This window comes from Heterostelium album (assembly GCF_000004825.1).
Source record: "Heterostelium album PN500 unplaced genomic scaffold PPL_scaffold8, whole genome shotgun sequence".
NCBI classification, from domain to species: Eukaryota; Evosea; class Eumycetozoa; order Acytosteliales; family Acytosteliaceae; genus Heterostelium; species Heterostelium album.
The window spans coordinates 1,982,368-1,993,193 of record NW_008805070.1 but is presented as its reverse complement, the minus strand read 5'-3'; the positions used below and the strand labels follow the sequence as shown (position 1 = coordinate 1,993,193).

Sequence of the window (10,826 nt, the reverse complement as noted above, 5' to 3'; positions counted from 1 at the left end):
AATTTCAACATCAAAAGTTGTCATTGCATTACACTCTGTTGTAATTACCAATCTATAAAATAATTGTTATATAATTTATTTGTTTATTATTTTTATTCAATACGAAATTAATTTGTAAAGTTATTAATTTACAATTGTAATAAAATATAAATATCTCTCTCTTTTTATTTTGTTTATTTAAATAAATAAATAAATAAATAAAGCAAACAAATAAACAAATAAATATAACAATAAATAGATAGAAAATAAAATACTACTATAGTACATTCATTTTTACATTTAAACAAAAAAAAATAAATGATAAGAGTATTAAGATATTCGAGTGATATTCATCTCGAGATGAGTCAGGACATAGAGACACTACCTCATGTCGCGGCACTCTATAACTTTACACCGCTTGAAAATCACCGGTATTTCCTCGCACTCAATGGTGACATTGGGTCGATATTCACACCGGCTCTGCACAACTTTCTCTGGAAGGTATCGCAGAAGTATGAGCAAGTTTTCTTTATCAGTGGAAATCACGAATATTACAATATTCAATCCACGCACGGATCCAACAAACCAAAGACGATCGATGAGATCAACATTGAGTTGGACAAGCTTTGCGCACAATTTAAGAACGTCCACTTTCTAAATAACAAGACGTTCCAACTGGATGAATTTAAGATCATCGGGTCGACTCTCTGGAGTCACGTGCCAGAGTCGTCGAGACAGGCGGTTGCTCGCGGCCTGAACGACTACCGACTGATCGGGGTCAGCGATCCTATCACCAACGAACGACGTCCAGCAAGCGTAGCCGATACCAACCAACTTCACAAACGAGCAGTACAATTCATAGAGAGAGAACTACAGAACGCCACCAATTGCATACTACTGACACACCACGCACCGCTCTACTCGATGCCCAGAGAAAACAAATACCTTTGTTCGCCACACTACCTAGACAGTGATATCAACAGCGCATTCCACACCGACCTCAATTTCCTTGTAAAGCCACCAGTGCTCCTCTGGATCTATGGACACACCCATTACACCTCAAAGTTTATACACAACGGAGTAGTCATAGCATCGAATCAAGTGGGTTACGACAAATCGCCATTCCACTATCAAGTCAACGAAGAAATAGTATTAGGTTATGCAAAGATATAATAACCAACAACAACAACAACAACAATAACAATCTTTATTTATGTATCAACAAACAATTATCATCGCTATAAATATTTGTTAATTTCTCTTTTAAATAATAATAGTTGTTTTTAAATAATAAAAGAAAAATAAAATATATTTTTTGTAACTAGTAATAATATTAATCTTACATTATTTTAGTTTTGTAATTTTTTATGTAAAATATAATAGTTTAGATATCTAAAAAAGTAATGCTTGTTTCTTTCTTATTTGTTTGTTTTTTAATTTAATAATGTTATATTGATTGGAAGAGTGTAGTGTGTATTGTGTTTTGTTTATATATATGTAAATTTATTTGACCCAGAGAGCTCTAACGGTAGCACCAAGACCACTCTTTTTAGCAATGAAAACAATACCTGTGAACAAAACAATAGAGGTACCAGCAACTAATGCCTTAACTAAATCTATAAATATATAAATAAATTAATAAAAAAGGTTAGATATTGTTTATGTTATGTTGATTTGATTTGATTTGATTGATTGTCTGTCTGATTTGTTTATTTGTTTATTTGTTTAATACTTACACTTTGGGAATACAGAGTAAATGTAATCGTTTACTACAGAGTTCATACCGAGGTAGAAATGAGCTGGAATGATGACACCCAATGCACAATCGGTGACAAGAGTGAGTTCGGACGATGGCAACATCAATGAGACTGGCAACAATGCAGCTACACCCATTGAACTGTAGTGATAGATCTTCTGTTGGAAGATAGCACCGGATGGATCTGGAATCTTACCGGAAGCATTGCTATTCGATGATGACGATGATGGTGCAGCACCTGTTGCTGATGAAGATGCAGCCGATCTAATTTGTTGAGTGTTGTTGTTTCTGTAGAGAACCAAAGCAGAGTTTGGTGTATATCCTCCAAATACACCTTGCAAGGTTGATGGTGGAATGTTTTGAATTAATCTAGTTGATTTCAACATCTTTGTTTTCTTAAATTAAAATACAGATAATAAAATAATGTAAAAAAAAATATATGCAAAATAATTTGAACAAAAAATTTTGTTTTTTTTTTTAAATTTTTCTTTTTTTTTTTTTTTTTTTTTGTCAAACATAGAACTTCACACAAAGTTATGATCAACTACATAAAAAAGAAATAAATATTTATAAATAAATATCATTTTTTTATTTATTCTATTTGGAATACAAAAAAAAACAATTAAACATTTGGTGTTGGAGTTGTTGTTGGAGTTGTTGTTGTTGTTGTTGGTGCGCTAGTTGGTGTATCATTTTGTAATCGCTTAAGTCTTGATGCAATTCTTCTTCTTTCCGCTTTGTTCTTTTTGATTTGTTTGATTGTCACTACTGTTGCGATTACTACGGCAATGGCACCGACCACACCAACTACCACACCGATGATGATTTTCATTGTATCGAGTTTACTGTCATCGTCACATGGATCATTCTGAATGTTACCGTTACTATCTGTTTTCAGCATCAGCGAGAAATCAGGATCAATCTCTGCTCGTCTCTCGAAATAGGGAATCGAAGATGAAAGTAGTGTACGCTTGTCTCGCGGTGCTGTAGAGTAGGCGACTCTCATCGGGATGTCATCGATCAACGCACGATTCAATAGTCTTCCGGTTACTACATTTCCATCACCAATTGTAACGGTGGAGCTGTCGGATCCTTCCTTTACCGACGATGCATCTGAAGATCTTCCACATTGATCGATCGGTGCGGAAATCAAAGAGTTTACGACCAAGTAGTTTAATGAAGAGCTGAAATTCCAACCGTTCAATTCTATATAATATTTGATTGCACCAATCTTAATCTGGAAATCGTCACCTGCAAAACTACTTGGATAGGTATCGCCAATTGTGCCATTCAACGCCACATACTGACTGAATGTAATTGTAATATTCTTTATATGATCTTGTTCACCTGTATCGTTTGATGAAGTATAGATCCAAGTCTTGTACAGCAATGGTGAATTATTATCGGGATGATTGATTGTTTCGATATTATATTTCAAATCCCATGTCAGAGCTGTCAGATTCATCGTGGATATCTGTAAAATATCGCTCTGTTCACTCACCTCTGTCACTGTATAATCATAGGAAACACTATCGACCTGAATAATTATTCTCGGTGACTGAGGATCCGGATTAACTGTAACATTAACCTGCTCAATTGGTTTACGTAAACTACAAATTACACCATCCCAACCTTGGAAACATTCACATCTACCATTTATACATTTTCCATTTCCACTACAAACAATTTGTCCTTCACAAATATTATTTGGATCTAAAAAAATATAAATATTAATATTAAAATTTAAAATTTAATTTACTTTTAATTTGTACATACCAAATAAGGTTGTAGAATTTGCATAAAAATCTAAACTTGGGAATGCATCATTATCCACAACTAATTTAAATAGATACTTTGTACTACTAACTAAACTTGAAATATTACAAGATAATTCCTTGAAATTCTGACAACCTGGCACCACTCTCCAACTACTCTCTCCATATGAAATATATACATAATAATTTGTATGATTTGGTTGACCACCTGTACTTTCTGTCCATGATAAATAAACATAATGCATATCTGGTGTAGCTGTTAATACTACCGGTGTAGGTGCTATAAAAATAAATAAATAAAAAATAATTAATAAACTATCATATTTTAATTATAATTAATATAATATTTACCTGGCCAAGTTTGCCATGATGTCAATGTACTGTTTGTATCTACATCATTGTTTGAAATAATATTGAAGGAATAATTGGTGGTCGGTGATATATTGAAAACTGTACAATCAAATAGATTTTCAATGAATTCATTGTAGGTGCAGTTTGTAAATCTTGATCCATTCAAGTATACTTCATAGTTTGTCATTCCTGGTATACCGCCACCTGCTGTTATTGTTAAATAGAGATCACCTTTACTCTGATTGTATGTGACCACTGGTTTCTCGACGAGAGTGTATAGTTGGAAATTGATTTGCTCTGTGTTGTTCGATCTGAACTTTCCTTTTTGTGTTGTAGAGTAAATCGATAAACCATGACTACTACCAGGTTGGAATGATGCAAAATCGCTAGTTCCTATGGTACACTCTAGAGTTGAACCCCAATTACAATTGGTTTTATTCAATAAGAATCTACCATCCACTGTAATATTATGATAAACATCTCCAGGAATTCCAAGTAGGGATGAATAAGAAATAGTAATATTTCTTGTATATATTGAAAGAATTTTAATCTTTTCCATAATAGTTCCTATAAATTATATATTTTAATAGCTATTCTTTAATAATTTAATAAATTAATTTATAAATACTTACTTTTGCGCATTGTAAAACTATTATATTGAGGTGGTGATGGAATATCTAAAATTATCATTGGAATTTGTCTCAATGTATACTCCAATGTTACATTCTGACCCTCCCATCTAACATCGTATAAACTACATCCTGTAACATAACATGAGGTATTGTAGGTCCACCAATTGGAAACAGGGTAAGAGTCAATGTTACCTCTAATGGTAAATGAAGAGGTATTTATAAAAGTCCAACTTTGGTTAAAATTTAAATTGATCTGGTCAATAAGTGGTTCCACTATCATTGAGAAATTGTTTGGTGGAACGAGAACAAGGTTTTTAGTTCTATAAGGTTCGTTCATAGTGCATCCGGCGTTAATTGGACTCTTGACAATGGTGGAAGATACATTCCAATTTGGACAGGTTCCTGTACTATAACTCATCATCATTTGATTTGGTGATACTGGTGGATCTGCATACATCGAACCTGTATTCGTTGGGTTGACCACACAAGTTCCTGGCAAAATATTTACTCTCATACCGTTGCTGCTAGTTTTGCTGCTACAACCATCGCCTTCCAAATACTGTTCATAATAGTAATAACCTGGAATTGGTGGTGGTGGTATCGGTGTTCTAAAGAGCTTTATGTACCAATTGATTCCAGGACTACCCTCTGTACAGCCATCTACACTACCGGTGAACTCATAAGAGTCATAGTATGGTAGTTGGCAATTTTTATTACTGAAATATGTGAGCAACGTTCGATTGTTCACAGGACTAATCTGGTATCTAAATGATGTTGCTGCGCCAAGTGTGTAACAGCCTTCAGTGTATGAATACATTACTTTCAGACTACTTTGGTCGCATAAACCTTCATAAAAAAATAAATTCGACCATTTATCATCTCCAGTCTGTGATTTAACTACTATAGTGGTAAAACAACTAAATAACAAGAAAATATAAAAACTATAATTTAATTTATACATTCTTTTATTATTTACTTGACTATTACTTTTATTACTACTCTACTATGTTATCAATAAAATAATTGTTTATGAATTTTTAATTCTCAAGACCATTCCAGATGGATGTAAGGAAGGAAGGAGTGTTTCTAAATTTGTACAAAAAAACTCTCCAGCTGAACAATATCTACTTTTTTTAAAGTTTTAACAAACAAAAAAATCTTTGATTTGATTAATTTGGTGTTTTGTGTGTAGTTAACACTAACACTTCTTGATTCCACCAAACCTTTTCGATGTTTGTGGATCAAAAGGAACCATTAAAAAAAATTTTTAAAAAAAAATGATGGTTGGATAAAAAAAAGACCAAACAATGAATTGGTGTGGTCCATGACGTTTTCATGGGTTTTAGTTTATTGTTTTTGTTCACCCATTAATCTCAGTTCAACGGTGTAATTATTTGAATGAATGTGGTCATTTTTTTTTCTTACCAGATTGTAATCTTGAACTAGAATTAAATTAAACATATCGATTTGGCAATGAGATGTTGATCTGATCAACAAACATCAAAGTTTAATTACAAATAATTTAATTTAATAGATAATTGTATAACTAGTTAGAATGACAACAAATAAATGATCACAAATAAACTCAAAGTATATTTCGAATTAGAAAAAGGAAATGAATGATTGGCATTAGTTGGTCATAAAAAGTTGTGAAAAAAAAAAACAAAACAAGAATAGGTGATAAATAGATCAAAATTAATATCATCTTGATATATATTTGAAATGGGTGGAAATAAATGACTGACAAAAAGGTGATAATGAATGATTGAATTGTTCCAAATAAAAATCTATAATATTACAGTTGATCATTTAAATTGAGGATCCAATCATCTGTTTGTTTTCCCTATTTATAAAAGCTGTTTATTTAGATCGTGAAAAGATTTAGTTTCTCTCTTCGCTTCTCAATCTAGCGTTACGGTTGGTGATCTTGATATCGAGTTCAGCAGCTCTCTCGACGATGGCCTTTCTGGACTTAGCAGAGACACCGTGGAAAACTTCAGCGGCGTAACGTCTGTTGTGCATGAGGAGGACTTCCAATTCTTGGATGTTTCTGATGACGAAGGTCTTGAATCCGTCTGGGCAAACGTCTCTGGTGGACTTGTTTGAACCGTAACCAACGGATGGCATTGGACGGGCACCAGAGAATCTACGTCTGACTCTGTTATCAATACCTCTTGGCTTTCTCCATGAGGCACCGACTCTCTTGAAGAGATCAGATTGGAAACGGACGAACTTGGCGGTTCTCTTCTTTACGATTCTGCTTCTAACGATTGGGGAAGGCATTTTACTATATATTATTGTATTTTCATGTAGTAATGAGAAAACTATTAGATTATGAAAATTCTTTTTGCAATCTATCATCCTTTCCATCATCACATCCTCATTTAAACGCAGAGCATTCGTTATATCATTTTTCTCATTCTTTTCTCTTTTCGTTTTATTCTTTTGTTGTATCTTTTGTTGATCGTTTGTTTCCTGTAATCTAAATGATGATGGATGAAGGATAGTGATAATATAATGTAATATATGATAACCTACACAGATGGTGATAGGGAGCACTATTGAGAGTCGACTTAGCTGTTGTCAATATCTTCGTGAACGTGGGTCAGAGTGGCAGCTCCACACAGTCACTCACACACAATTTTCAAAAAATTAAAAAAATATTTTTAAAAATTAAAATTTTGTTTTCGATACGGAGTTCGAAAAACTACCGTCAAATGATCGTTAAAGAGAGATATGTATTCATTCGAATGAAAGTATCTTTGAATCAACTTTATTTGCATAATAATAATAATAATAATAATAAAACAATATATAAATTGATTTGATTGATAAAATTATATATCTTATCATTTTTATTAAATTTATCATCGTTCGATCGATTTATATTTGAAAAAAAAAAGATAGAATGAATATATTGGTTGATTGACTGATATCATTCTATTCTTTTTCTCATAGTTGTTAGGTTTTGTTTTGTATTGTTGTGTTTTATCTTTTTGACTTCTTCTTTTTGTGATTGTATTTCTCTGTATTTGTTGTATTATTTTGTTTTTTATAAGTTATCTTTAAATTAAAGTTGGTGTTTGACTGTTGCTAAAGAAGAGGAAAAATTGATTTTGAATTGATTCTAATGTTAAGTTTGATCATCAGAAGTTTAAAGGTGAGATTAGATGAGGTGCGGTGAGGTGGTGAGTTGGTGAAAGTGGAATGAAGTTGATAGTTTGAATGAAAACATTTTACAAGTCGTATGAGTTATTTGCTGAGCCAAAACATCGATATATATTATCTATATTGTTGCTGTTGTTGTTGTTGTTATTGTTGTTATTATTATTTATTTATCTTATCTTCTTCTTGCATTCTCTGCAGTTGGAGTATAATTAAGCCTGTTGTTTATAAAGAAAATAAGTTCAATATTACGTTAGTTATATATATATTCTCTCGAAACGAACAAATTTGTGTATCATTAAATGTTGTATTGACGACATTAATGATGTATTTATCTGTTCTAGTATAGTCTGTTTCTATTGATTCTTTTCTTTCAACATACAATTTCTCAATCAAATCTACATGTGTCAAAAGCATACGTCTGCAACAATATCTCTTTAAACTAAGTGCATCCAAAGCATCACTGGTTCATCAAAGAGAGAGTGAGAAACCGTTAGTTTTAAGTTCCTAATATTACGGAATTCATAATAATCAAAAATACTTACCCTTCAGAGTAATCATTACTCAAAAGACTTATATAAGCATCCCATTTATTACCAATGACTTTACCACATGTGAAACAACGTACTGGAATGATCATTTTATATTAATTTCTATATTGTTGTGATTAAATATATCTAAATTTGGGAATTCGCAACAAAAACAAACAACTACTACTAAATCGAGATCTGTATTAATAATAAATGATTTATTATATTATTGTTATTATCAATCTAAAACAAAAATATTTTTGAAAAAAATAGAAAAAAACAATCAATCGTTTTTTTTGTTTTTTTAAAATTTTAACAATTTTTTAATATTTTTTTTTTTAATAAAACGAAACTTTATTAAATTACTAAGTTAATAGTAAATATATATATTAGTTTATTTACTTTTTATTATTATATTATAAAATTATTTTATAAAAGTATGAGTTCAAGAGGTGGTAGTAGTAGAGGCGGAAGAGGTGGAGGAGGAGGTAGAGGTGGTGGTAGAGGTGGTGCACCAAGAATGGGAGGTCACGTCGGTGAAGAACAAAGGAAGTATTTCATAAAGTCTATGGAAGAGGTAAAGAATCTAGGTGCTACTATGTTTGCAAAAAAAGACAAGAAAGCATTCGCTACACAAAAATTGATTGAACAAGGCAGAAAGGTAGAGAGAAGAAAAGTACCTCTAAAGATTGGAAAGATTAAAATGTCAAAAGAAAAGAATAGATATGATGAATTAGTTGCACAGGTAAGTGAATATATATTATTAACATTAATTAGTTATTATTATTTAAAAAAGTTATTAATTTTGTTTGTTTTTTTAAAAAAAAAATTAATATAAAAGGCAATGAAAAATGGAGGTATAATGCCAAAGAAACCATCATCAATGAAGAAGGATGAAGATGAGAAGGATCGTGGTTTAGAGATGAGAAATGGAAAGTTTTCAAATGGTACTCACTATCTTTCAAAGACCGATGTCAAGAGAGTCTACACTGCTGGAAGAAAGTCAAAGTAAACAACAATGTTGGCAACATTCTTTTATTTTTAATTATTCTACAAATATATCAATCATTTATTATTTATTAACGACAAACAAGACAAAACAAAACAAAATTACACAACAATACAAAACAACAACAAAAATCAATTCAACTTCCAACCAACCAACCAGCCAGCCAATCACTTGGCGATCAATTGGTCTCAGATTAACCAAAACAGTAAAAAGTGGGAAATGAATTCAAAGTTACCAGGCAGGTAACTCTTTGTGCCAGAAGAAAAACAAATAAGATCATGTTATGCTTACTTATCATAATGGTCACATTAATTTCAATTCATTTCATTTATATCAATATTAATTTATTGGACATAAAGATACTCAATCCCAAACCCTTTAAAGGGTTGTTTACATCACCAAATGTAATTACTTAATAAAGAAAAAGATTCCTAAAATCCATCCATCTAGTTATTGATTCTTGTTGTGTTAATATTATTATTTATAATTTTTTAATCATCAGTAAATCAAAATAATATTATTGATTTGTTATTATTGTTTATTGTTATTTAAGGATAGATGGTTGTTTTGTAGTTAAAGTAGTTGTTGTTGATTTTGTAGAGGATCCTCCTTTGGTGGTTGTAGGTGATGTTACGTTGGCGGTTGGCAATGGAGCCAACGATTGTTCACTGCATGACGAATTAAACTTGGAGAGTGGATAGATATAGATTTGACCAGAAGTTGGTTTCTTATGAGTGATACTCGATGAATTGATTCCAACAAGAGTGATAGTCGGTATTGATGGTGATCCTGCTGCAACAGGTATTAAATTACATTTAAATTTAATATCTTGACCATTCTAATAAATAGAAATAATATTAGTTATTTATATATCAATATCATTACTATAGTTGTTTTAAAAGTTTACTTACATTTAATTTAAAAGTGAATTTGTTCCTACCTGATAGTGTCCAATAGGTTGGATCATATTCAATTAAATAGGTTAGAGATGTATCGTTTTCATTCGATTGTTGTTGTTGTTGTTGTTGTTTCTGTAGATTTGTAATAATAAATTCAAATGGAATGATTGAGCCAACTGTTGATGTGGTAGTGGGAATGATCGTTTCTATTTGATAGTGTTTATCTGGACAGTTGATTGTAATTGGCCAATGGAATTCTACAAGATCTTTCCACAATGGTTTACATTCTCTTACCAAACTATCTGTATCTTGCAGTTTATTAATATATTTTATACATAATTGTACACCCTTGTTATTTATATCATTATCATCTGAATAAAAGTAAGTTATTAATTAGTATACAATAAATATGTGTGTGTGATAAACGAGCGTATTAAATTAAAATTAACTTACCTAATTGATTGTTATTATTATTATTATTATGATTATTATTATTTTGATCTTGTTGAATGGATGGTTGATCATATTTGTTGACTTCAAAGATTAATGAAAGAGTATGACCTGGATAGAGTGTCATATTCTTTAGTGAATCATTATAGTCTTTGATGAGATAGAATCGATGTTTTCTTGGTGTATTTGCATCTGTTGGTTCAGTGTATTGCTGATCGAATCCGTTCAGTGAGTAATCGTGTATTACAAGTGGTGTGGAAGATGCACATTGCATTATGAT

At 31.4% G+C, this 10,826-nt stretch overlaps 6 protein-coding genes across 6 annotated transcripts; 2 read left to right on the top strand and 4 right to left on the bottom strand.

The window, feature by feature from the left end:
- Positions 1-297: 297 nt before the first annotated feature.
- On the top strand, positions 298-1,152 carry PPL_08429 (uncharacterized protein; the record flags this gene model as incomplete). Its single annotated transcript, XM_020579246.1, has 2 exons — positions 298-410; positions 516-1,152. The coding sequence occupies 2 exons, from the start codon at positions 298-300 to the stop codon at positions 1,150-1,152; spliced, it is 750 nt and encodes a 249-aa protein (XP_020431085.1).
- A 330-nt stretch (positions 1,153-1,482) lies between these two features.
- On the bottom strand, positions 1,483-2,121 carry sdhD (succinate dehydrogenase; the record flags this gene model as incomplete). Its single annotated transcript, XM_020579245.1, has 2 exons — positions 1,483-1,595; positions 1,716-2,121. 2 exons carry the CDS (start codon positions 2,119-2,121, stop codon positions 1,483-1,485), a joined length of 519 nt encoding a protein of 172 aa, XP_020431084.1.
- Positions 2,122-2,357: 236 nt separating this feature from the next.
- PPL_08427 (uncharacterized protein) lies at positions 2,358-5,748 on the bottom strand (the record flags this gene model as incomplete). Its single annotated transcript, XM_020579244.1, has 5 exons — positions 2,358-3,448; positions 3,512-3,790; positions 3,862-4,428; positions 4,494-5,339; positions 5,697-5,748. 5 exons carry the CDS (start codon positions 5,746-5,748, stop codon positions 2,358-2,360), a joined length of 2,835 nt encoding a protein of 944 aa, XP_020431083.1.
- Positions 5,749-6,374: 626 nt separating this feature from the next.
- Positions 6,375-8,298, bottom strand: rpl32 (S60 ribosomal protein L32; the record flags this gene model as incomplete). Its single annotated transcript, XM_020579243.1, has 3 exons — positions 6,375-6,968; positions 7,911-8,121; positions 8,204-8,298. The coding sequence occupies 3 exons, from the start codon at positions 8,296-8,298 to the stop codon at positions 6,375-6,377; spliced, it is 900 nt and encodes a 299-aa protein (XP_020431082.1).
- Positions 8,299-8,627: 329 nt separating this feature from the next.
- Positions 8,628-9,200, top strand: PPL_08425 (uncharacterized protein; the record flags this gene model as incomplete). Its single annotated transcript, XM_020579242.1, has 2 exons — positions 8,628-8,933; positions 9,030-9,200. The coding sequence occupies 2 exons, from the start codon at positions 8,628-8,630 to the stop codon at positions 9,198-9,200; spliced, it is 477 nt and encodes a 158-aa protein (XP_020431081.1).
- Positions 9,201-9,741: 541 nt separating this feature from the next.
- On the bottom strand, positions 9,742-10,820 carry PPL_08424 (uncharacterized protein; the record flags this gene model as incomplete). The annotated part of the gene is made up of 3 exons (XM_020579241.1): positions 9,742-10,035; positions 10,109-10,467; positions 10,550-10,820. The coding sequence occupies 3 exons, from the start codon at positions 10,818-10,820 to the stop codon at positions 9,742-9,744; spliced, it is 924 nt and encodes a 307-aa protein (XP_020431080.1).
- Positions 10,821-10,826: the final 6 nt, after the last annotated feature.